General features: G+C 44.3%; 1 protein-coding gene across 1 annotated transcript in view; it reads right to left on the bottom strand.

The window, feature by feature from the left end:
• Positions 1 to 514: 514 nt before the first annotated feature.
• APC2 (anaphase-promoting complex/cyclosome 2) overlaps positions 515 to 27751 on the bottom strand; it is a 121754-nt gene continuing 94517 nt past the window's right edge. The window contains exon 15 of the mRNA XM_087400926.1: positions 515 to 1224. Coding sequence (XP_087257052.1) covers positions 1105 to 1224 — 120 coding nt within the window. The 3' untranslated portion in view covers positions 515 to 1104. The remainder of the gene's footprint in view (positions 1225 to 27751) is intronic.

The raw sequence follows: 27751 nt of genomic DNA, 5'->3' as shown, positions 1-27751 counted from the left end.
GACTGTCCAAGCCATATGCAAATAAGATTCATTAATTGTTGATATGTATAACTCCCTCAAGATTCATAGATTGTGCTTCAAGTATCCTCACTCTTGATATGAATCGTCCTAATGAATGCAAACTTATAGTAAAGAGATGTGGTGTGCCTCTTCTAATAGAGAAAAAACAATAGGCTAGCAAGCACATTAGGTAGTCTTTAAAGTCTCGTCATCTTCGGATGCCTTCTTAGATTCGAAAGGCGCCATCCTCAATGAAGAACAATATCCCTTACTTTTGTTAAACGTGATATGCATTTGTTGTCTTGCCTTCATTTAACCAATGAAATATAATCCACAATGGGACCTAAATTCTTTGCACAAGATTTATTGAAGAAATTAGCAAGTTGTCACACAAAAACTAAAACTTCCTGGCATGACTGTTGCTCAGTCCCAAATTTTCAAGAATCAGCGATTTCTTGTTCAAAATTAGATCTACGAGATCTACATGCTTATATGGCATTAACACGTACCAGAATATGTATTGCACAACAGTTTACTAAAAAGAAAAACACACGGGTCAGAACAATAATCAAAGCAACTCACTTTATGGTCGGTCAAGTATGCACTCATGTCTGCAGTAAATCTGTAAGAATCTCGACGGAGCTAGTTGAATTACAAGATTTGACCCATGAAGCAATTATTATTTCTCATCTAGTTCCCATGTAAAACTGATTATAATGATCAAGGTGAGTTGCACAACTTGCATCCTCACAGGGAAAATGCTGACATGGGACACGTTCCCATATGCCTTCAGTATCTGTTCCTCTCATCCCAATCCTTGATAAAACTTAAAAATGCAAGTCAAGTCCAATCCATGGCTGTCCACATAATGCATGACACCCATGTGGAAGAGGGAAATATGTCATCGTATGTGAAGGCTGTGTGGGATGTACCACATCGCGTGTGATTTTGAGTTTTATTTGCTCCTATTCCGACCTTCTGAATGCCCTTCTCACTGCCATTCCTTTTCTGCTCTCGTGTGCTTTGAAAGGGACTGCATTCTTTTTTTAGAGATCTGAAGATCGCACGGACTAAATGACTTCTGCACATAGGACGTTCAATTTATTATTGCCGCCTCCTATACAAACCATCCCTTATCTCTAACTTTTCTTCTGCAACAAGGCCAGCCAAGAAGCCTTGCAGTTGTTGAAGCGATTTGTCATATGGAGGATCTGAAACAAACATCTGCCAAAAAGAAAGGAATTAACTTTCAAGCTAATCTCTCTCTCTCTCTCTCTCTCTCTCAGATTTGACATTATGTACTTTCACTTGCATTATATTGCGTAGCACTTAGATGATATTCGACGATGCCTCTTCTTTGGGGCACGTTGATTTTGTGCTATCTTGTATGCAGAGTTCTTGATGTCCCATGGGCCCATTTTGGCCTCTAGTGGACAATAATACACTTTCTTTCTTTCTTTCTTTCTCTCTCTCTCTCTCTCTCTCTCAGCACTCCCACCCCACCAACTTATACCCGCCTCCCACAGCTGCCCCCCTTCCCCAACACCCACTTAATACACAACACGCGTGCACACACATACACACGCTTGCCCTCTCACTCCAAACTGGGTCAAGGACCCTGAGGCCCTGAATTCTGACCAGACCAATTGCTCTGTTCCTATAATTTCACCTGCACGTACTTATACATATCCACTTAGTCTGAATATAACATTTGTTGCCAGGACCTACGGTTTGGCCAAGCCCAAACCACGCCAAACCAAGCCCAAACCACGTTCGACCTTCATGTCCATCCCCAGTTGAAAACTGCAGACCCTCGCCTCTTTCGATGATGGACCCTACCCTACACTTGCAGAGCCAGAATTTTGTTTGTTAGGGTTTTTTAAAGTTTCAGTGGCGGAACCCCTTAGACCCGCTGACAGGTAAAACAACAGAAGACAGACTTGGCTTCATCATTCGTGCAATCTGCATATATCATGGTTTGTTGAAAATCTTCCTCATCCTGGCATTTCAAATCTGTTTTAGGCCCATCATTTCCCACTAAAACAGTCTCTCCCTTTCCTAGTCACCCTTAAACAATCATACTTGACACTAGTATCTGAATTGCTAGCAGACTTACTTCTGGCTTTACAATTGAACAGGGCCCCCTGCTTGAACTTCTTTGAAGATGCTTCCCTAGAAGCCAAAGGTCATGTTTCTTAACTGGTTATTGTGCCTTTGTTGAATGATAATTGCAATCTCCATACGTCAGATAATTGGGTACCCCCTTGGACGGTTCTGAGTTACAGACTCAAACAAGTTTATTGAATTACATCCTCCTAGGAGGTCTGCATCCATGAATCACCTGCAATCTCCCAGCAGTGTATTGACGGGCATTGGATAGTATGCTCATTGGCTCTTTTCCCTTAAAGGAAAATTGGCCAGGCAGTGGCCAATAAGACCTGGTTTACAACCACAACCCTGGATGCAAGATCAAGTCTGGCTGAACTCCAAAAGATGAGTTTCCTCCTGATACTCTCCAATACAGGAGCGAACTGCTGTGCCGGAGAGATGCCCACCCCAACTTGGCATCCCAGATACCTGACGGAGACTCCCCTCTGAATCCAAGTGAACCCTATGTCAATCCCTCAGACTGGAGTGTCCTCATCACTGATCCAAAAACCATTGGATTTGTTTCAATTTATGTGTGCACCTGCCGTAATGCAAAACAAATCCAATGCCGTCCTGAATGAATTCAGTGTCTGTGGAGTGGCATCCAAAAAAACAGTCGTATCATCTGCCAACTCACTGTCTAAGAGCTCATCCTCTTGCCTCAGAGGAAGCCTGAGCCCTACAATCCCAGCTTGAGCTTTAATGTAATAGCTCATAGCCTCAGCCACAAAAAGGAATATAAAGGGGGCTAAGGGGCATCCCTGACAGACTGATCTGGTAATCTGAAATTTGTCCCCCCTGACTCCACCAATAAGAACCTGGCTGTGGGCTGATCTGTAGAGGGATGACACCCCTCTGATCCATGTATCTAAGAAGCCAAAACGAGTAAGTGTGCCCTCCACAAAGCCCCAATCTACCCTGTCATAAGCTTTCTCAAAGTCCAAGAGTAGAATAGCCAGCATGTGGCCATTATGCATGGCCCAATCCAAGGCCTCCCAAAATGAGAAGTTGTTATAAAAAATGTTCCTGCCATGCACAAAACTTGTCTGCGTATCATGAATAAGATCTAGTAGAAAGGGCTAGAGACGAAGGCTAATAGATTTAGCTAAGATTTTATACAAGAAACCCAGCAAGGTAATCGATCTCCACTAAGACTCTAAATTCTTGCAACCCCCTTTCGGAATCAAGTGAATGAGGCCCTTCGTAAGTGAGTCTGGCATCTCACCCGAGTCCCATACACCCTGTAGGGCTAAGGTAATGTGATCCCCAATCTGATCCCAAAAAGTAATAAAAAATAAGGGGGTAAGTCCATCTGAACCAGGACACTTGTCCTTGTGAAGGACAGAGAGAGCAGTCGTGAACTCTACGTTGGTGAAGGGTGCATCAAGTGAAACAATCATATCCCCTATCACCAACCCCAGTAAGTGCCGCCAAATAACCACTCTAGCATCATATGTGGCTTGAGTGTTAGGATCTGCTGTAAGAAGGGAGGTATAGAAATCGGTGGCAACCTGCAAGACGGCATCTAAACGTGTCTGAAGAACTCCGTCTGAGTCAACAAGCTATGAGACGCTCTCCCTACTATATCTGGGGCCAAGAGTAGAGAAGAACTGCTTATTGATCCTACCTCCCGTCTGAGTCCAAAATGACTCTCTGGCATGAAAGGCATACTCTGCTCTTTGATCTAAGAGTGACTGCTGTTGAGCCCTTGCTGCAGCAAGGCGCTCCTGAATCCAAGCATCTATAGGCCTCTTCTGCTCCTTCCTCTCGAGGGCAGCCAACTGCTGGTGAATACCTATCTCACGTCTGAAGATCTTACCCCTCCTGATACAAGCAACTGAAAGATAAAAATCACTAATATCACAGAGGGCTGCAGCTAAGTCTGAAGAAGAAAGCTGCCCATCTTGCAAATGAGATACCCAGGTCCTCAACACTGTCTCTGTAAGGCCCTCCTCTGTATAAAAAGAATATGGAATCCTAACACGGGTAAAGCGGCGCCTCACATGGGGATCTGAGACCATCAAAACCATTGGAAAATTATCCGAAGTGGACACCCCAGCTACAATGTGAACAATACCACCTCTGTCAAGAGCCCGATCATCCACATAAAATTTGTCAATCCGTGCATATATAGGCATCTGCGACCTCCTGTTCGACCAAGAAAATAGGAGAGAACGTGGCTGAGTGTGAAAAGCATCATCGTGCCAAGCATCTCTACCATTGTACTGAAAAAGGAAGGCATCCCACGCTGCTCTCTCTAGGGAGTGAATTCCACCTTCTCTACCATCCCTTTTGTCTGAGGGCAGTTCAACCATGTTGAAATCGCCCCCTATAATCCAAGCATCTACAATATGTGACCAAGAGAGCAATTCCTTCCAAAAAAGGACACGATCCCCTCTAGAATTGGGTGCATACAGGTTTAAAAGACCAACCTTGTGCCCACCAATCAAAAGTAAAATCCATTGAGCTCTGGAAGGGACTATAATCCCGTGTCCAATCACTAAGGGGAGTATAGAAGACGAAACAGAAATGCAAGTACCTCCCCTGGTGCCCAAGGCGGGTGACAAAAAATTATGGCCTGAAAGAAGCTTACCCGACTTGGCACAATCCCTGACATCCGATTTGTGTTCCTGAATCATCAAAATATCCATGGGACCCCCAGTAACACCTGGATGAAGTTGGTTATGAATCAGGCAGGTGCTTGCGGCAGCGATGAGGTACACCCCCAAGGCCCTGAATGTTTCAATTGACAATCCTCATCTGTGAGAGGTGGAGGCCCGATGGAATATCCTACTCGACTTGGTTGTGCAAAAAGCCCTCTCCTACAAAAAGTTTCTCCTAGGGACAGGAGCAATCTCATCTGCACATGGAACCATGTCAGGAATGTCTCCTACTTGAAGAAAGGGGTCTGGGGCCCCATCAATGGTAGCCTGAGGTACTGGCTCCTCAACTCTAACAGGCACCCAATGGTGGACGACCGAAGCAGGACGTACTGGCTATCCTGTCCGCGTTGTAGAAGTACCAGGACGAGAGGCTGATGGTCTTGGCTATGGAGCCGAAGGTCTAGCAACGCGTCAGGCGGTAGGAACTGGTCGTGATGAAGGTCCCAATCGGGTGAAACTATGAGACGCACCCATGGATCTTTTTTGTCTTTTCTTTTTCCTTGGGCAATCTTTGGCAAAGTGCCCAAGGGCCCTGCAAATCCTACACTGATCCTGTCTCCCTGCAATCTCAACTCTGTCTGAAGAAGGAGCCATCTGGACGCTAAAGCATAATGTGATCATCCGAGATGTTAGATCAGAGACGATGACCCTAACACGCGGTACCCCATCGGACCTGACTGTCTCTGCTGCAACTCAACTAACTAAGGTGGCATACTAACTGAGCCACGAACTAGAGTAGATAAGGATAGCTGTCATCCAGCTATTATTCGTGGGCGGTGTACCAACCGCATCTGCAGCTAACAAGTCGGTGACATAAATGCACAACGGTCACCCTGGCATATCGCGAGTGGAGCTCGATATCTCAACATTCCCCCGCGAGCTCAATCCCAATTCCTGCACACCAAGCAGGTCTCTGAACTTGTGCAGCTTCTCTGCGCCCAATGCCTTCGTGAATATGTCAACTACCTGATCCTCTGTGCTGACATAAACTAGATCAATAAGACCTAGTAAAATCTTCTCCCGCACATAGTGATAATGCACCTCAATGTCCTTTGTTCTAGCATGATAGACTGGGTTTTACTAGATCAATAAGACCTAGTAAAACCTTCTCCCGCACATAGTGATAATGCACCTCAATGTGCTTTGTTCTAGCATGATAGACTGATGCATATCATAAAGTAGCTTATGCAACCAAGCTACCTCACATGCAACCATTGCTGCACCCCTGTACTCAGCCTCTGTGCTCGACAAGGCAACTGTAGGCTATTTCTTGCTGCTTCAGGTGACTGCAGCACTCCCAAAAGAGAACACATATCCACTGATAGATCGTCTATCAGAAATACTACCAGCCCAATCAGCATCAGTGTATCCATGCAACTATATCTGAACCCCAACCTCATAAAATAGTCCATACTGCAATGTAGACTTCACATACCTGAGTATGCGTCTATCCGCATCCAAATGCAGTTTCCTTGGAGCCTGCATAAACTGACTTATCAATCTAACAGCATAGCTTAAATCTGGCCTGGTAATAGTCATATAAATCAAACTTCCTACTATGCGTCTGTACATAGTAGGGTCTTCCAGAAGCTCACTTGCATCTGTGCTCAGCTTCACATTCTGCTCCAAAGGAATTGAAATAGGCTTACAGCCTGTCATCCCATATTTGGACAGCATGTCCAATCCATACTGCCTCTGCAAGAGCTGTATCCCACTTGGTGATTTAATCACCTCAATACCCAAGAAATAACGCAGCTCTCCCAAATCCTTCATCTCAAACTTCTGCTTCAATAGCATTTTCACATGAAGGATATCTTCATCACTATCACATGTGATGATCAAATCATCAATATAAATGACAAGCAGCATAATACCTTTCTCTGTTTTTCTCACATAGAGTGAGAAATTTGCCTTGAAAATCTGAAAGCCAATAGTGACAAGATACTGTCCTATCTTGTCAGACCATGCTCTAGGTGCTTGCTTCAAGCCATACAAGGCTTTCTTCAACCTGCAAACAAACTCAGGATGAATAGCATGAACATAACCTGGTGGCTGCTCCATAAAGACCTCTTCTTGCAAATCACCAAGCAAGAAGGCATTCTTTACATCCATCTGATGTAAAGACCATCCCTTTGATGCAGCCATAGCAATGACTGCTCTTACAGTTGCCATCCTTGCAACTAGACTGAATGTTTCTTTATAATCAATGCCATATGTCTGTGCATACCCCTTGACAACTAATCTTGCCTTGTATCTGTTCACATAACCATCTGCATTGTGCTTGATCTTATAAATCCACTTACAGCCAATTGCATTCTTGTCTTTAGGCAAAGGTACTAATTTCCATGTAGCATTTGCTTCCAAGGCATCCATTTCTTCATCCATGGCTTTCTCCCATTTTTCATTTCCCATGGCTTGCTCAAAAGAAGTGGATTCTGGTTCCTGTATCACTTTGACCATATAGGCATAGTGAATGGCTGTAAATCCATCATATTTCAGCCTATCCACAGGATACCTAGCTCTGGTAGACCTGCGCAAAATAGGCTCACTTCCAGGTGCTCTCAAAACATCCTTGGTCTTCCTTACTCCAGGTGTAACAACAGAAAGGAATACCCAACTCATCATCAATGCTCTGTTCTGAGCCACTGGATTCACCATCCACGTAAGAGTGACCTGCATTTACATCAAACATGGGCTGATCTACCTTCTCTTTTCCTTTTCGTGATACCTGCGTACCACTATCTGCATTGCTTTGAGGAGATTCTCCTGATCTCAATCTGTCTGTCCATGGCGAAGTATGTGAACCACTGCTAGAGGACACTGCAGGTCCACTGATATTTTGTGATTGCTGCTGTGAATTCTGTGCAGCATTACCATTTTATGCATCTACATCAATCATCACATTTACTGGTTTATACTAGCTGCTCATCTCATCAAAAACAATATCTCTGCTCACTGTAAACTTACGAGTAGAAGGGTTATAGCATCTATACCCTTTCTGCTGCAGAGAATAACTAATAAAGATGCACTTCTCAGCTTTTGAATCCAACTTGGACCTCAACTCATCTGGCACATGAACATAGGCAATGCAACCAAAAATTTTCAAATGAGAAATATTTGATTTCCTACCAGTATACATCTCCTCTGGCGTCATGCCATGTATTGTTGCAGTGGGAGTCCTGTTCATTATGTAAACTGCTGTAGCAACTGCTTCCACCCAATAATAATCTAGTAGATCTTTTTCATTTAGCATGGCTCGAGATACCTCTCCAATATGCCTGTTTTTCCTTTCTACAAGTCCATTTTGCTGTGGGGTATGACTGCATGAATATTGTTGCTTTATGCCATGCTCCTGCAGGAACCTTGCAAACTCATTTGAGAGGTACTCTCCCTCTCCATCTGACCTTAGGCATTTTATTTGCAAGCCTGTTTCTTTTTCAACCATAGCTTTAAAAGCTTTGAAGTGCCCAAACACTTCACTTTTCTTTTTCATAAAATACACCCAAACTTTTCTACTGTAGTCATCAATAAAAGTGACAAAATAGTGACAGCCTCCAATAGATGCAGCTTTAGTAGTCCACACATCAGAGTGGATTAATTCCAATGGCTTTTTACTCTCTTGAACATGCCTAGGAAATGATTTCCTTGCCTGTTTTCCAAATTGACAGGCTTCACAAACCTTATGCATTTCTGCAACCTTGAAATTAGGCAATCCTGCAATAATATTTTGGGCTTGCATTGATTTAAGTCGCTGTATATTAACATGACCAATGCATTTATGCCAGATATCAATATCTGCAACTACACCGGTCCCATGTGCAAACATTGCTGCACTCAATTCAGGCATGTCCGCATCCAACGTAAACATCATGTCCTTCTTCTTTCTTTTGCTATCAAGCGACCGTTATTTTTCATATCCTCAACAAAGCATCCATGAGGATTAAATCTGACCTGCAAGCCCTGCTCAACCATTTGAGCAACAGAAACCAGGTTCTTGGTGATGTTCGGGACATGAAATACATCAGACAAGTATTTCTTTTTCCCATCCTGCATAGACAAAGAAATTCTACCAATCTGCACAATAGGATGTACAGTATCATCACCAGTCTCCACAAATCCTGGTTTTTCCATTTTCCTTGCATCCTGCATCCATTCTGCATGACCTGTCATGTGGTTTGACGCACCTGAGTCAACATACCACACATCATTTCGTTTCTGCACTTGTCACAGAATTGGTCATGTGCTGTACCATAAATAGATGCTCATTTTTGTCATCACCCTGTGTACTAGAAGATGCATAATTGCCTTGCTGCAATTTTCCATTCATAATGTCATTCTGCTTTTTGTAGAAGTCCTTAGCCATATGACCCATTTTACCACAGTAGTAGCATTCAACATTGCTGTTTGCATTTTGGCCTCTCTGCCATCTACCATGGCCTCTTTGGCTCCCCCTGCCTCTAGAGTTACCACGTCCTCCTCCATAGGACTGGTTTTCTTGAGTTTGCTGCATATTCTGATTTCTATCACGGCCTCCAGATCGGCCTCCTCTGCCTCTGCCTCTGCCTCTGTCTCTGCCTCTACCTCTTCCAGCATTTGAGTAGAAGACAGTTTCTTTTGAAGTTCCTCCTGAAGAAGATACACCCCCATTTCTCTGCTCTTCAGAAATTAGAAGAGCAAACAACTCTTCAAAATCAGAAAATTTTTCACGGACGGCAATGGATGTCCGGAATTGTGCATAATTCTTTCCTAGACCATTCAAGGTCACAGAAACTAGATCATCATCTTCCACTGGCGACCCAATGGAAGCAAATGCATCTGTAATTTTCTTCACCTTCATGTGGTAGTCATTGATGCTCATATTTTCTCTCTGCACATTGTGCAACTCCTGCTTGAGCTGCATTTTCCTGGCTTGCGTATTTGTGCTGTACATTTTTGCCAAAGTATCCCATGCCTGCTTTGGCGTACTTGCATCCTGAATATGCACAATCATAGAATCCGAAATACTGATAGACAGCCAGTACATAACTTTTCTGGCTCTCTCATGCCATCCTTTAAATGCCTGCATTTCCTGTTGATTGGGAACATTAGGAAGAACTAGTTCTTCTTCATTTCCTGTAATGAACTCCCAATAGCCTTTTCCCATAAGGAAATTCGTCATTCTAAACTTCCATTCCTGGAAGTTATTCTTGTCAAGCTTTTCAGTGACAATCTGTGAAAGAGAATCAGACGCCATTACAAAACATTGCAAAATATTCTGTCACTGCAAAAAACACAGCTTTTGCCTCACACGGGCAGATCTGCAAAACGGACGAAAGTGGTATTTGACCACACAGTCACTTCCTAGTGACGATTTTGCATCAACAGGCAACAAGCATGATTCTGCAACTCTCAATATCTCTACACATAGGCATACGATGCAATTTCTGCGGCAACTTTTCACCGACCAGCAGAGCAATGGTCGCACAGCAAAAAAGGGCCTTTTTCTGAGTGCCTGCGAAGAACTTCCGCCTTCAAAACGGGCCTCGAAATGGCCTCGAATCAGAAAATACTGCCCTCTCGCCACACCGCGAAGGGCGTCTCAATCTGAGACAGTGCACTCTTGCACTTCCGGCTATGTTACCTGCAGAGATTTGCTTCCAAACTCGAAAAAGGAAAGCAACACTGGTCCTTTTACCAGGACACCACGAACTTGGTTTGCTTTCTTGAGCTCCTTACCACGAACCAGGCTCTGATACCATGTGAAGATAGTGGGAGAGAGGGAAGGAGTCTCACTTGCGGCTTTCTCACATACACAATGGGGGAATACACACAAAGGTGGAGGCTGAAAGTTGTGAAAGCCAAAAGAACTCTAGTACAAAGAAATAGAAGAACCCTATATGTGGGTCTCAAACCAAACTCAACTAACTAAGGTGGCATACTAACTGAGCCACGAACTAGAGTAGATAAGGATAGCTGTCATCCAGCTATTATTCGTGGGCGGTGTACCAACCGCATCTGCAGCTAACAAGTCGGTGACATAAATGCACAACGGTCACCCTGGCATATCGCGAGTGGAGCTCGATATCTCAACATGATCCACATGGTTCATATGTTAGAAAACTTGTCACGGGGGCGTGAAATTCTAAGTACTTTAATGTACTACAAGACCGTGATAACTTTGGTTTTAAAAGTCCAAGCGTGGGCTTAATAATGTGTAATTAAACGCGGCATGGTGCCTAGCACATAAGCGTAATTAATCCCTAGGCCCAAAGGCATTCCAAGGAATTAAAAGAGTGGTTGTTGGGAAATGATGACGTGGCATTTTTAATGGGCCCCCTAGAGGGCCATGTACCTTCAGTGGCCCCCCTAGAGTTCCAGGTGGCTCTAGTGCCTTCTACATGCTCCTTTGCCATTCCTGGACCTTCCTGGGCCTTCTAAACTTCACATGTGTGGTTTTCTCTCTCATCTTCTCCCTTTGTTGAGATTTTGGACTGGTTTTTCAGCCTCCTTCAGCTGAATTCCGTTTTTCTTCATAACTCCTCACCCGTTTAGATTCCTCGACTTCCGTTTGGCCCGATGGCTTCCCCTCTGCCTCCCCTTCGTAGTGATATGCTTTTCCCTCCGTGCGTTTGGTAGAACGGGCAGAGCTGAGCACTTCTTTTGCTGGTCGAATTTGCAAAAGTGGCTTTTTCTGGACCTTTTTTCTTCTACCGCCTCCTGGGCCTCTCCTCTTGCAAAGCTACAGCTTTCTGTTGAATTTCGAGTGGTCCGACGCGCTGGTTGAGTGGTTTTTCTCAGTTTTGGAGGACTTTCCGGCGATGAAACTTCTCCAAAACCTTCTCAATGCATTCCTCTCTGAAGCACGCTTCTTTTGAGCCCAAGAACTCCCACTTCTTCGCGACAGAAGTGCTTCTTTTCGCATTTTCCAGTGGAATTCTTGCTGGTCGGCTCTTGTAAATGCTCTTTCTTCATGCCTTTGCACTCCTCTTTGGCTGAGAATGCATTTGGGCATTGGCTACTATGTCCTCTTGGCGATTGAGGACTTGGTTCGAGTTTTCAGGGCTTGGGAGTTGTGAATTTGCTACTGCAATTTCTTTTTGCCATAAGCTATTGGTTGGCCTCGTGTGCCGCCTCTTTCTTGGTTCGCAGGTGCCCAGGCAGAGCTACATGAGTCATTCTTTGGTTGGGTACTTTGCTGATTTTATTTTGGAGCTTTGAAAAGCTTTGTGAATGCCATCTGGAAACCACTCAAAGAGAGTGCAGCTGGGGTGCAGTGTGATTGCATCTGGACAGCCAATGGAATTGCACTCGGAAAAGAGAATGCCTTTGGGTTGAGCCTATGGGTTAAGTGCACTTATGTGATGGTGTTCTATGCTTGAAAGCCTTGCGAAGGCTTAGTGAATTGGAGCTGCGTGCTCAGTTGCAGGGAAGGTCTCCCAGATGCAACTTGTAATCATTTCACTGTGAAATATAAAGAAATACCGAAAGGGGCGCCACGGTGTTTGGGGCCAATCGGGTGCACTTGTCTATGTCTGTTGAGCAGGGGCATTCTAGCCTCCATCCCTTTTTCAGTGGTTTTGTTTGTGAACAAATGGGTAAATGCCAAATGGTGATCATGCAATGGTTAATGGTTGTGATATATGCTTTGTGAGCTGTAAATAAGTGCTGAAGTGATTAAAGGTTTAGTTCCACTGTCCTCTGAGTGATTAGAGGCCGGTTTCATTGGTTCCGTTGCCGGGACACCACACACTCTTTCTCAAGAGGTGGGCCTCGGTAGTTTGGTGGAAGGATATCTTTGCTGCACTTTTTGACACCTGAATATTACAACCATAAACATGGTGAGTACCCATGAGCAAGAGAGCTCCACAACTCCTCAAAGGAGAAGGCAGGAAAGCCTTAATGATCCAGCTAGTGTACAGCTGCAGGAAGCACAACAAATGCCTTTTGAGCAGGCCACACATGAAGCTACAACTGAGCTCAACGGTGATACTAGTTCTAGCAGTGAGTCAGATGATGCTACTATGTTGAATGCACAGCTTGCAAGTGCAGTGACTGCTTTGACTCAGCTGGCTCAAAATTTGGCTCAGATTGTGCAAACAAATGCCAAGAAGAAGAAGAAATCAAGAAATCACAAGCACGGAAAGAGTGAGTACACACATGCATCAGCTTCTCATGGCGGACCGCACACTCATGCATCAGTTTCCCATGAGGGACAGCCATCAAAAATGACTCAGAAAGTGACTTCCAAGAGAGAGGAATCGCCCAAAAGAGCACTTGAGAAAGAGGTACAAAAAGTACATCCAGTGCAACAGTATGAGCAGCCAGCACAAGGCCTTGGTTTGGGTATTTCTACTCCTCAAAATAATAATGTGCAGTCCATAAATGTGGCTCAACCACCTCAGCCATATTTGAGGCAGCAACCTGAATATTTTGGTACAGATTCTATCTTTGATGCTATGTTGATTTCACCGCCAATTGGGCATAGAAAGCAAGCCATGTATGACAATGTGGGAATGCAGCCAGGCATGCAAGCCACAGCATATGCTCCCATGCCTAATGTTCAGCCAAGCATGGCTCTCCCTAGTGAAGGGAATGCTGCAAATATACAGCCATCTTTGGGACAGCCAATATCAAATGTATATAAAGAATTTAAGGATGGTGGTTCTCATGTCAAGTTTGATACATATAATGGAGTACAGGACAGGTACAAAGCCCTCACATTCCTTCAACAGTTTGATGCTGCATTTCTTGGGGGTTTGTTTACAGAAACATCCAAGATGAGGAAGGTTGCCACATTTTTGAAAGGCAATGTACTTAAGTGGTACACCAACCTTATGCTTCATGGAGATGCACCTACTACTTGGCTGGAATTTAAGCAAGTGTTCTCTTCTACTTGGCTTACTCCAACTTTTGAAGTTGAAGTACTTTCACACTGGCATGACTTGTCATACAAACTTTGTAAGAATCTTGATGATTACACCAAGAGGTTTTGGGATGTTTTGCTGCCATTGAGCTCTTATAGGCATGTTTCTTTGAAAGAGCAAATAGAGAGGTACTGCTGTGGATTGCCTAGTGAGCTACGTGATTATTGCATCAAAACCAAGGTGGGTTCTATGACTCAATTAATTGAGAATGCAAGGACAGCATATGCATGGATGCAAGAGAAGAATTTGGGCTTTATGGACAGCAAGAAAGAAGACAACAAACGGGCTGCCAAACACCAGGATAAGGACATCAAATCTGAAAATAAAAATTATGGCAAACGACCGTTTCAAAAGGGAGGAAAAGCCCAATTCAAAGCTGGTCAAAGGCGTGGACAGCCTAATAAACAGCCCCGTACCAAGTTATCTGATGAAGAGAAAAAGTCACTCATGGAGCAAAACAAATGTTTTATATGCAAAGGAGAGGGACACCGCTCTTATGATTGCCCATTCAAGAAAAGAGACAGGTCAGATGATGATAAGAATGGTGATAAACAGGCTGATCGGAAGGGCAAAAAGCCTAAACCTTCTGCAGGACTTCTTCCAGATGTGATTGGGAGTTTGCCACATGCACATGATGAAGAGGAAATGAAAAAGACTGAGATGTGCAGAGCATGGGGAAAAATCAGAAATCATAATTGTTTGTTTTTCTTTGATTCTGGGGCAAAGGCAAATTTCATAACTCCTGATATGGCAGGAAGGCTTGGCATCGAGCCTGAGGAAATGGGGCCATCCGGCATGTGTGATATGGCCAACCCTGAACTCAACACACCTGTCACTCCTATCATTGGCAAGTTGAGGATGCATATCCAGGGATATCAGGATGCAGAGGACTTCTACATTATGCCTTTGCCAGAGTGTGATGCTTTGCTTGGGATGCCTTGGATGTACAGGGTGGGGGCTGATGTGCAGATGAGAAACAAGAAGATTTCTTTAACTCATAGAGGCAAAAATCATGTACTTGATGTAAAGTTGAAAGGGGAGTTCATCCCTATAGTTTCAGCTTCTTGTATTTCCAATGTAATAAAGCGTCATATTTCAGCGTACTTGATTTTTGTCAAAGAGGACAGCCAACCAGTTCAAGAAGGCTCTACTCTTTCTGCTTTAGATAGAGAAAGGGCTGCTTTTATTTCAGATTTTCAAGATTGTTTCTCAGATGCACTTCCTCAAGAATTACCTCCCAAGAGGCCCGAGGATCATCAAATTGATATAATTCCAGGAAGCTCACCGCCTAATATACCTCCCTATCGTGTCAGTAAGGCACAACAGGAAGAGATAATGTCACAAGTGAAGGAACTCTTGGAAAAGGAATTAATACAGCCAAGTAATTCTCCTTACTGTTCCCCTGTGTTGCTTGTGCAAAAGAAGGATGGCAGTTGAAGAATGTGTATTGATTATAGGGCTTTGAATAAAGTCACAATTAAGAACCGTTTTCCAATTCCACGCATTGATGATATATTGGATCGGTTGGAAGGTTCCTCAATGTTCAGTCGTATTGACCTTAAAAGTGGATATCATCAGATAAGGATACGGCCTGAAGATGTCTACAAGACTGCCTTCCGCACTTCATTTGGCTTATATGAGTTCCTTGTGATGCCTTTTGGTTTGACTAATGCACCTGCCACTTTCAATAGAATGATGGACAGAATTTTTAGAGCACACAGAAAGTTTGTGGGCACTTTCTTCGATGACATCATTGTGTTCTCTAAAAATGAGCAGGAGCACAGGAAACACCTCACTATTGTGTTTCAAGAGTTGAAAAGACACAAGCTATTAATAAACACCAAGAAAAGTGAGTTCTTTATGCATGAGATTCATTTTCTCGGTCATATAGTGTCAAAGGATGGAGTCAAGATGGATCCTGCAAAAGTTGAGGCCATAAGGAGTTGGCCAATTTTGAAAAATCTGCATGAAGTCAGAAGCTTTCTTGGGTTGTGTTCATACTATTGGAGGTTTATAAAGTACTTTGCAGAAATTGCTTCTCCCTTGCATGCTTTACAAAAGAAAGCTGTACCGTTTCGGTGGGGACCAAAGGAAAATGCAGCTTTTGAAGAGCTGAAGCAAAAATTGTGTTCTGAACCCGTTATTATCTTGCCAGATCTTGCAAAACCCTTCGCTGTAACTTGTGATGCATGTGGGAACAGCATAGGAGGCACTTTGATGCAGGATGGCAGAGTGGTTGCATATGAGAGTAGAGTTCTCAAAGATGCTGAATTGTACTTGCAGACATACGAGAAGGAAATGTTAGCAGTGATACATGCTTTGACCACATGGAAACATTACCTTCTTGGAGCTGATTTTTATGTGCAAACTGATCATCGGTCACTTAGATATTTTCTCACGCAGAGAAAATTATCTGAAAAGCACATGAGATGGGCTAACTTCCTCTCAATGTTTCATTTTCAAATTGTACATGTGCCGGGTAACAAAAATGTCGTGGCTGATGCACTTTCCAGGAAACCACAGCCTGAAGCAGTCTCCAAGAAACCCAGTGTTTCAGCAGTGAGCATTGCTTATAACAATGTGTTAGATGTGATGAAAGATCAGTATGTTAATGATGCTGATTTTTCAACTATTTATGAACAGCTTTCTGATGGTCAAAGGCATGATCACTATATGTTGAAAGAGGGTTTCATTTTGATGCATGGACGACTCTGTGTCACTGATCAAATGCGACAGAAAGTCATAATGGAAAGTCATGCTACTCCATATGCAGGACATAGGGGAATTACAGCAACAATTACAGCAGTGGAGCAATACTTTTATTGGCCATCTTTGAGGAAAGATGTGGAAGAATATGTGAGAACATGCATGGTTTGTCAGAAAGTAAAGTTTGACAGGCAGAAGGCACCTGGGTTGTTACACCCTTTGCCAATTCCGGATAGACCATGGCAAAGCATAGCTATGGATTTTGTGTTTGATCTTCCACGTACTCCTACTGGACATGATGGATTGTGGACAATAATTTGCAGGTTTAGCAAACAAGCCCACTTTGTGCTAGTAAGAAAGAAAATTACAGCAGATCAAATGGCCAAATTGTTTTTGCAGCATGTCTTCAAGTATCATGGGATGCCTGAATCCATAATCAGTGATAGAGATCCGAGGATGACTAGCCTCTTTTGGAGAGGACTGTTTGAAAATATGGGCACTACGCTGAATTTTTCGTCATCTTTTCACCCTCAGTCTGATGAACAATCAGAGCAGGAAAACTCTACCATCTTGGATATGTTTAAATGCTATGTCTCAGACCACAAAAGCAAATGGGAGCATTATTTGCCTTTGCTGGAATATGCTTACAATAATACGGTGCACACATCCACAGGTAAAGCACCTTTTGAAATAGTGGAAGGTGCCAGGAAGATACCTCCCATTTTGCATACAAAAGAGAAAATCTTCGAAGCTGATCGTTTTGTGGAAAGCCTTGAAGAGGCTTACAAGAAGATCAAATATGCCTTGCAAAGAAGTCAAGACAAGCAGAAAAGAGCAGCAGATAAGCACCGCAGGGAATCGGTATTCACAGAAGGTGATTGGGTTTTGCTGCGTTTTCAGAAGGCAAGGCTGAAAAATAAGAAAGGCAAGGAAAGGTTGTACACAAAGCTGAACATGCGTTACTATGGTCCTTTCCAGGTTTCTGAAAAGATAAACGAGGTGAAGTTGCCTCCGCATTGGAAGATACATAATGCCTTTCATGTGAGTTTATTGAAGCAATATCATGGAGATATTCCCGAGGATGTACCTGATGAGGTGCAGCCTAAAGTGGAAGAACAGGATGAACTTCTGGTCCCAGAGTAGATTCTGGCACACAGAGATAGAAAGCTCAAGGGTAAAGTTATCCGTCGCTACTGGGTAAAATTTCAAAATTACCCATCACTTGATGCGAAATGGATGGAGGAAGGTGAACTGGCAGATTCACCTGGGATATTGCAGCTTTACCTTGATGCTTTCCAATTAGAGCCGACTGCGGTCCGGGCTCCTACAGGTAGTTCAGCAGAGCGAGCGTCTGGAGCATTACCTGATGTTCGAGAGGGGGGTAGCACCTCCACTCCCTCAGTACAGACGGGCTCACTGTGATTTCATGAGGTCGCTTGATGACACTGTATGTTTCATCCGAGATACTGAGCTGACAGTATTTCTGCTGTGAGACTTCATGATATTGATGCATCTTGACTATTGATCGCCGAGGATCACATAGATTTTGAGCAGTATATATGGATGGATGCATGCCTCTCCTAGCCATATTTTCACTGTCTCTGTATACTATAGCTGCGGCTTTCTTGTATACTCTTTTATGCTATATTTCATGCTCGCTCCTGTGTTTTGGGGCAGCAAACTGTGGTTTGCTGTTTCAAGAGAGGGGTATGTCACGGGGGCGTGAAATTCTAAGTACTTTAATGTACTACAAGACCGTGATAGCTTTGGTTTTAAAAGTCCAAGCGTGGGCTTAATAATGTGTAATTAAACGCGGTATGGTGCCTAGCACATAAGCGTAATTAATCCCTAGGCCCAAAGGCATTCCAAGGAATTAAAAGAGTGGTTGTTGGGAAATGATGACGTGGCATTTTTAATGGGCCCCCTAGAGGGCCATGTACCTTCAGTGGCCCCCCTAGAGTTCCAGGTGGCTCTAGTGCCTTCTATGTAACACCCTTCTCTAGTCCGTTCCTAAAACCCAAGTAATCACGGGCGTTGGCAACAAGTTTATCCACCCAGCCAAACTCTCAAGGAAGGATTCGTCTCATTACGTATCTATTTTCGTTATTCTTTTCTCATCCTTATCCTTGAGACCCCAATCTCCCTAGATAGTTCTTGGCCACATGTCACATTTTAGGCCCTTACTTAGATGCATCCTTTTTTCACCCCTCTCTTGGAGTTCCCTTTTAAAACAATTGCCCCTTGGCAATTTACACATTAGATGCACCTAGGCCCTAGCCCTATTAGAACTATCTAGTCAATGCCATTACGCCCTCACCTTGGACCTTGGCAGTTACTTCTCTTGACCATTTAATTACGCACATTAATTATTACAAAAGTTGGCCATCTAAGAGAAAATGCCCACCGATCTATCCGAGGTCATGCTATCTCGGCTAGAGCATAACATTCCTTCCCTCTTCAAGCATCAGCGTCCTCGATGATGAAATCTGGGAATGCTCTCCGCAACTGGTACACGGATTCCCAAGTAGCTTCCGATAGAGGCTGACCATGCCATGCAACCAACACCGTGGGTATCTTTCGATTTCGTATTTGCATTGTTCCTCGATCCAGGATTCTTGTTGGTTTGCGCCTTGCAATATCCTCTATCTCCTGAAACAAAACCACACCTTCGATTAGTGAGTCACCTGTATGCAAAAATTTCTTTAAGCGTGAAACATGAAAAACCGGGTGCACCTTACACCCCTGTGGCAATTCTAATTTATAGGCTACACTGCCTATTCTTTTCAGAATTAACCACGGCCCACAGTATCGAGGTGATAACTTAGCACACTCTCCTGAAGTCAACGACTTCGAGTGCGAAGGAATTCTGAGAAAAACTTTTTCTCCTTCTTCAAATACTCTTATAGACCGATTTTCATCCGCATACACCTTGGCTCTATCCATAGCCTGGCGGATATTAGCTCTCGCAAGTGCTAGCATCTCCCGCATCTGAACTACAAAGTTCGCGGCACTAGGCACTTTCTGAGGTACTCCAACTATAGTCGGATTGGCCGGTCTATAACCATAGTTCAGCTCAAACGGACTGAACCCAGTAGATGAATGTTTCCTATCATTGTAGGCAAACTCCAACAATGGTAACCACTTGTCCCATGTATGTTGCCTCAATGACACATATGCTCTCAGCATATCCTCTAAAGTCTGGTTGACTCTCTCCGTCTGACCATCCGTCTCAGGATGATCCCCACTACTCATTCCTAACTCAGTCCTCAGTGTCTCGAATACCGCTGTCCAAAAGTGACCGGTAAACCTGACATCTCTGTCTGACACTATGGATTTAGGCAATCCATGCAGACGAAATATATGTCTAATAAATAAATCCGCTACTTGCGGGGCACTAATAGACTCTCTAGTCGGAATGAAGTGAGCCATCTTGGTTAGACGATCAACCACCACAAGGATAGAATTATACCCACCTTGTGTTGCAGGTAACCCTACAATGAAGTCCATGGAAATGCTCTCCCACTTACTTAGTGGTATTTCCAAGGGCTGTAAAAGTCCGGGTGGCTTCACCCGCTCGGCCTTACTTACCTGACACGAGAAACACCGTGTCACATATTCATGAATATGCTTTTCATCTTTGGCCAAAAGAAATCTCGCTTCACGAGATCATATGTCTTCTCGACACCTGGATGTCCCGCACACGGGCTATCATGGCATTGTCGAATGACTCTCTGCCTGAGATCATTCTGACCAGGTACTACAACCTTGCCATTTCTAACTAGCATACCATCCCTTATGGTATATCTTGCATAAGTTTGGCCTTTTCTGGATGCCAGGTCATCCTTTTCACTTTCCCCGGGTTTTAACACATGAGCCTTAGGCCATAAGCTCTGGACAAACTCGTCCACCTTCTGAGTTTCTCTGATCTCGGTCATTAGAGCACTCTCTAATACCGTGAAACTCAGGTTGTGCATAATGCGAGACAACGCATCAGCCACCTTATTGTCTTTTCCTCTTCGGTACCGAATCGTTAGATTAAACTCCTGCATGAGCTCTGCCCACCTAGCTTGGCGGCCCCTCAAGTCAGGTTGTTTACAAAAATGTTTCAGAGTATCATGATCTACATCCACATAAAACTCTGAACCATACAGATAATGCCTCCATGTTTTCAAAGCATGGATAACTGCATACAACTCCAATTCATGAGTTGGCCAATTCCTTTGAGAGGGAGAAAGCTTCTTGCTTTCAAAGGCTACTGGCCTTCCCTCTTGAAGGAGGACTGCTCCTACCGCAATGCCACTTGCATCGGTTTCTAGGAACAACGGTTTCTGGGGATCAACTATTTTTAACACCGGTCCTGAGACCACAGCTTGTTTTATGGTGTTAAAACTTTCTTGTTGATTCTGTCCCCAAATAAAAGGTACTTTATCTGAGGTCAGATCAGTCAATGGCGATACTATTTCGGAATATCCTTTGATATACCTTCTATAAAACTGGACAAATCCCAAGAATGATCGCAACGCGGTCAGACTCTGAGGGATTGGCCAAGTTAGTATCGCAGCCACTTTCTTCGGATCCATTTCTACCCCCTGTGGAGTAATTATGAACCCTAAATACTCAAGCCTAACCATACACAGTATAGTTTTCTTTTTATTCACGTAAAGACTGGCTTTCCTCAAAGTACTGAACACTATCCTTAAGTGTTCACAATGCTCAGTAACACTTTTACTGAATATCAAAATATCGTCAATAAAATGTACTACGAACTTTCCGATATACGGACGTAGTAAATCGTTCATAAGCATGACGAAGGTCGCTGGAGCATTGGTAAGTCCGAAGGGCATTACCAAAAACTCATAATGACCAAACCTGCTTCTAAAAGCGGTTTTATGCACATCCTCGGCTCTAATCCGGATCTGATGATAGCCGCACTTAAGATCTATCTTGCTGAAAATCACGGCTCCATGTAATGCATCTAGCAAATCATCAATCCGAGCCATCGGATACCTGTGCTTAACAGTGATATTATTCAATGCTCTGTAATCTATACAGAGGCGAAACGTATCATCCTTTTTCCTCTTTAATATCACTGGCGAAGCAAAAGGTGAGAAACTTGGTTGAATCTGCCCCAACTTGAGGTATTCTTCCAGTTGCCTATGCACCTCTGCTTCTTCAGTAAAACTCATTCTATAGGGAGGTCTATTTACAGGCTCTGTCCCCGGGATCAGTTCTATCTTATGCTAAACATTCCGCTCTGGAGGTAACCCATAGGGTAGTTCATCCCTAAAGCATTCAGAGAACTCCTCTGTTATAAGATTAGCCAGCTTGGCCATCTCACCACTTTGCGTAACATCAGTGCTAGCCGAAGACTCATCCACCGGCTCTACCGATGCGGTGCAAAGGTACAAAAACTCTACTTGAGCCTTTCTGATTTCCATCACGGAAACCAACGGTCCCTGAGGTATATCTTTTTCACCTCGCAAGACATAAAGCACATCATTCATCTTGAATTGATACACGTGCTTTTTCCAATCAATGGCTGGATTCTTACTAGAATGCCACGCCATTCCCAGGGCTATATCCGCATGAGCAAGCTTGGTCATTTCAAAATCAAGCTTCTCAGTATAGTCCTGAATCCGAAGCTCCAACTGGGTAACCCTTTGGTCCCATACTTCAGTTGAACTTCCGTCTGCCATCCTGACTGTGTACGCATAGTCAGATGGACTTGTCTTTAATTTCAGCCTCTTCACGAGCTTGGAGTTAATCACATTGTGAGTCGACGCTGAGTCAAACAACACAATGACATCATGATTGGCCACTTGCCCTTTCATTTTGATTAGCTCCGTATCATTGAAGGCTGTATACCCCGTTGCTGTGGGCTTAGATAGGATGTTATCAGGTGCACTCGTCACTAACTTAGCAACAGATACACATAACAAACAAGGTACTAACCTCTGAGAAGGTCCCGCCAGTTGCATCTGCATATGTTCCGCACTGGGACTCTCCTGCATTTCTACGTCGCATTCAGATATTATCATATTAGCCGTGCGACGATCTTTGTTCAGTGGACAATCCTTCCACTGATGTCGCTGAAGGCAGCCGAAGCACAATTCTTCTTTCCTAGCTTTCTCTTTTTGTTCAGGGGTCAATGAGGACTTTGACCAAGCCCGGGCTGCCATTGGAGTTATTTTCCTTTTCACTCCAACGGTGGTACTTGTTTTTGCTGGTCCCTCAACCGGCTTCACCTGCTTGGTTTGGCCACTTGGCTGCGAGACACTTGTCTTTGAAACCCATTTCCTCTGAAATCCCCCTTTCCTCGGGTGCTCATACTGAGTCCCTGCCTGCACAAATCCACCAGACCTACCTCTGGCATCCTCGTAGTTCAGGGCTACTGCTATAGATTCATCTAATGTAGTCACATATTTAGCCCGAACTTCCATTTTTATCTTGTCGTTCAGTCCATAAATATAGTCTTTTAACTGAACCGACATAGGGAGAGGGTCTGTTATTTTCATAACACATTCCCTAAATTTGTCAGTGTACTCTGCCACTGACAAACTCCTCTGACGAAGATTTCTATAAGCATCCCAAGCTCGGGATTCTTCATCAGGTGGGAGAAAGTGTTTCTTGAATTCAGTTTTGAACCCTTCCCAGGTGGTTGGAGCAACTTGATCCTTCTGTTGCTTTATCCACCATCTGTCCGCTGCCTCAATAAACAGGTGTGTGGCCTCGCGGATTTTCTTTAGATCGGATTTAATCTCACAAATGGCGAAGGCTTCTTCCCACTTGTGCAACCAAACCTCGATCACATCAGAGCTGCGCTCGGTCATCCGACCAGCGTACTTCTCCGGTCTATAATTAGCAATATTGGGCACTTTGACTCTAGCGCGCTCTAAGGAATGTACACTGGGCTCTGGCTCTGCTGGAGCTTTGCCCTTGTCAATCCTAGACGGTCTAGCCGACAAGGCTTGCACCATCTCCCTAATCTCATTTTGACCAGCATTCACCTGAAGCTGCTGGTTCATAATCTGCTGTAAAGCATCCTCTAATATTGAGATCCTACCAATCAATGTAGGTGCTGCATGATGTGACATCTGTTGTGTAGATTGAGCTCTAGACTCACTAGGATTCACCCTTGAACTCTGCCCTTCTGGTTCCATTTTGTTAGAAGGGATTTTTTTTTTTTTTTTCTTCTTTTTTTAAATATAAAGGAAAATATATACTGCCTCCTTTTTCTGGTTTTTTTTTTTTTTTTTAAATTTTCACTCTGCGAAAAACGATAAACTGAAGCGAACGGAAAAAATGCTCCCTGGGCTTTTCGTCAGGTGTAAACTGAAGCTGCGCCTGATTATGTTCGTCGGTCAATCACGTCTCTGATTTCCCATCGCTCCAAACTGCTGCTCTCCGTCGTCACGACGACCCTCTAGGTCCAGCCACCATAGCTCAAGGAACTCGCCCCTCGCCCTTGCAAGAGCTAAGCCTCAGGACCAACACTGCAGATGGGCGATGGCATCTCCGGCGAGGGCGATCCATTCAACTGTTACAGTACCTGTTTCTCGAACTCAACGAAACCCCTTTGCTGCGCGTTTTTCGTCGATCAGATTTTCGCTGCCCGTCGACTCTCACTTACTGACGTCAGTCACGGACCATCCTCGTCGAAGGTCTCCCTCCGTAATCCACGAGTAGCGCCAGCATAAATTCCGTCTGTCCCTCGAACCCTCTCTAAATTCCTGCGCTCTGATACCAAGTGTAACACCCTTCTCTAGTCCGTTCCTAAAACCCAAGTAATCACGGGCGTTGGCAACAAGTTTATCCACCCAGCCAAACTCTCAAGGAAGGATTCGTCTCATTACGTATCTATTTTCGTTATTCTTTTCTCATCCTTATCCTTGAGACCCCAATCTCCCTAGATAGTTCTTGGCCACATGTCACATTTTAGGCCCTTACTTAGATGCATCCTTTTTTCACCCCTCTCTTGGAGTTCCCTTTTAAAACAATTGCCCCTTGGCAATTTACACATTAGATGCACCTAGGCCCTAGCCCTATTAGAACTATCTAGTCAATGCCATTACGCCCTCACCTTGGACCTTGGCAGTTACTTCTCTTGACCATTTAATTACGCACATTAATTATTACAAAAGTTGGCCATCTAAGAGAAAATGCCCACCGATCTATCCGAGGTCATGCTATCTCGGCTAGAGCATAACATTCTACATGCTCCTTTGCCATTCCTGGACCTTCCTAGGCCTTCTAAACTTCACATGTGTGGTTTTCTCTCTCATCTTCTCCCTTTGTTGAGATTTTGGACTGGTTTTTCAGCCTCCTTCAGCTGAATTCCGTTTTTCTTCATAACTCCTCACCCGTTTGGATTCCTCAACTTCCGTTTGGCCCGATGGCTTCCCCTCTGCCTCCCCTTCGTAGTGATATGCTTTTCCCTCCGTGCGTTTGGTAGAACGGGCAGAGCTGAGCACTTCTTTTGCTGGTCGAATTTGCAAAAGTGGCTTTTTCTGGACCTTTTTTCTTCTACCGCCTCCTGGGCCTCTCCTCTTGCAAAGCTACAGCTTTCTGTTGAATTTCGAGTGGTCCGACGCGCTGGTTGACTGGTTTTTCTTAGTTTTGGAGGACTTTCCGGCGATGAAACTTCTCCAAAACCTTCTCAATGCATTCCTCTCTGAAGCACGCTTCTTTTGAGCCCAAGAACTCCCACTTCTTCGCGACAGAAGTGCTTCTTTTCGCATTTTTCAGTGGAATTCTTGCTGGTCGGCTCTTGTAAATGCTCTTTCTTCATGCCTTTGCACTCCTCTTTGGCTAAGAATGCAATTGGGCATTGGCTACTATGTCCTCTTGGCGATTGAGGACTTGGTTCGAGTTTTCAGGGCTTGGTGAGTTGTGAATTTGCTACTGCAATTTCTTTTTGCCATAAGCTATTGGTTGGCCTCGTGTGCCGCCTCTTTCTTGGTTCGCAGGTGCCCAGGCAGAGCTACATGAGTCATTCTTTGGTTGGGTACTTTGCTGATTTTATTTTGGAGCTTTGAAAAGCTTTGTGAATGCCATCTGGAAACCACTCAAAGAGAGTGCAGCTGGGGTGCAGTGTGATTGCATCTGGACAGCCAATGGAATTGCACTCGGAAAAGAGAATACCTTTAGGTTGAGCCTATGGGTTAAGTGCACTTATGTGATGGTGTTCTATGCTTGAAAGCCTTGCGAAGGCTTAGTGAATTGGGGCTGCGTGCTCAGTTGCAGGGAAGGTCTCCCAGATGCAACTTGTAATCATTTCACTGTGAAATATAAAGAAATACCGAAAGGGGCGCCACGGTGTTTGGGGCCAATCGGGTGCACTTGTCTATGTCTGTTGAGCAGGGGCATTCTAGCCTCCATCCCTTTTTCAGTGGTTTTGTTTGTGAACAAATGGGTAAATGCCAGATGGTGATCATGCAATGGTTAATGGTTGTGATATATGCTTTGTGAGCTGTAAATAAGTGCTGAAGTGATTAAAGGTTTAGTTCCACTGCCCTCTGAGTGATTAGAGGCCGGTTTCAAAACTCCTCCTTGACTCCACTATGTCCTGGGATAGACTCAAATGCATAAAAGTCCGTGACATGCCGTTGTGCTCAGTTTGCCTCAACATCCTACGGCTCAGTCACAGCCTGCTATTGTCTAATCTATTGTAGTAGCATCTCTCTGTGTTATTGCATCTCAATAAAATAGAGCCCAATGCATACTTGGTCATGGAAGTGAATCAGTCGTAAGAGTGCACCAAAACTGTGTCCCTCCTGGAAGAGGAAGTGGTATTGTCCCTAACTCTCATAGTAGTTTGCATAAACATAAGAAATGCTCCTCTGTCTCAACCTCCCCTAGTATGCATAACCTGCGAATCCGTTGCTCTCTAGGTATGCCTACAGCTCTCCCTGACTCAATCCCCAACGAATGTGATGAGACCCGCATCTGTCCAATGGCAATCCTTAGCGCATGTGAGACTCCTCTGTGCTCGAGGTACTGGGGTCTAATGATGAGTCCGTCCTTCCATACTCTCAGGAGGTGATCGTGATAAAACTTGATCTTGGTGAGGAACTCTTGGTCCCCCTCAAGTCCAAGACGTGTGGAGATGGATGAGATCTAAGAGTATGATCATCTTGAGGCTATCAACTCAAGCGGTGCATCCATGCTGTATTGAAAGGGAGGGAAGCCGATCCACCTGGATACTATTACTTGGCAAACCATGTGGATACGTGTGCATACTATCTTGTATCGGCCCCGCTCTCTGCTACTCGTCTGGATTACTCTAGTACAAGTCTAGGTAGTCTTCAGTGATGTCAAGCCCAAAACTATGTGGAGGAAAGGCATTGTCTAAAAAATGGCATCAACCTAGAGAGGGGTCATGGCAAACTCTACCTGTACTGTCTGGTGGGGAATTGAGCTTCCCAAAAAGGTGCAGCAGACGCCTCACTAGGGTGTCGAAAAGCCACACCTTATCCTAAAATGGCACCTGGAAGCACTGCCTCGCTAGTTGGACCAAAGCTCCTTGTCCCCGTGTTAGCCGTGCTCTGACTGCGTGAACCATCCTGAAAACTGGTCCTATGAAGACTGCCCCCAAGTATGTGTAAGATTGCACTATCTCCATTGGCTCATCTTGATATGCAAAGCAATGTCAGTTAGCACAACGCATGAGATATTGAAGATCATAACCTTGGTCTTCTCAAGGTTGACTATCAAGTCTCTCTCCTTGCAAAACATCTCTAAAACCTCAAGATGCCTCTACTAAAGACCGTATGAGGACTATGTCATCTGCATATAGCAACATATATACCATCAACTCAGCCAATAGTGATCCCTCACCTCCTAGACAATCAACGAAAGATGTGATCTCGTCAATGTAGAGCCTGAAGAGAGTCGGTGAAAGAGGGCATCCTTGCTTCACTTGGTACTCTCAACCCAATCTAATAGGCCTCCTAGGAAACAAACTCTCCCTCTCACGGACTCATATAGGCTCATCGCCCCCCAAACCATAACCTTTGGAACCCGCATCTCCTGATGCCTCCTAATCATATGGGATAGTGGGACATTGACAAGGGCCTTCCATAAGTCTACAAAACAAGCATAGACTTTCTGGTACCTCAATCTTGCCTCCTTAATGATAGCCCTTGAGGTGAATTTGTGGTCTAGAGTGGAGTTTTGTCATCAAAAACTTGCCTGGCCTAGAGCCCGATGCCCATGTGTCTCTGTGTGACTGCTGATGTCCCTCTCTAATACCAACTCATAGATCTTGGTAGGAGTGAGGTCAATCATAAGAGTGCGGTAATTCCCACGGTCCATGGGGTCCCCTGCTTTGTG

The sequence above is a fragment of the Dipteris shenzhenensis genome, chromosome 29 (genome assembly GCF_047967505.1).
Source record: "Dipteris shenzhenensis isolate YYH24624 ecotype China chromosome 29, Dip_SZ_1.0, whole genome shotgun sequence".
NCBI classification, from domain to species: domain Eukaryota; kingdom Viridiplantae; phylum Streptophyta; class Polypodiopsida; order Gleicheniales; family Dipteridaceae; genus Dipteris; species Dipteris shenzhenensis.
This window is presented reverse-complemented; position numbering and strand designations above follow the sequence as displayed.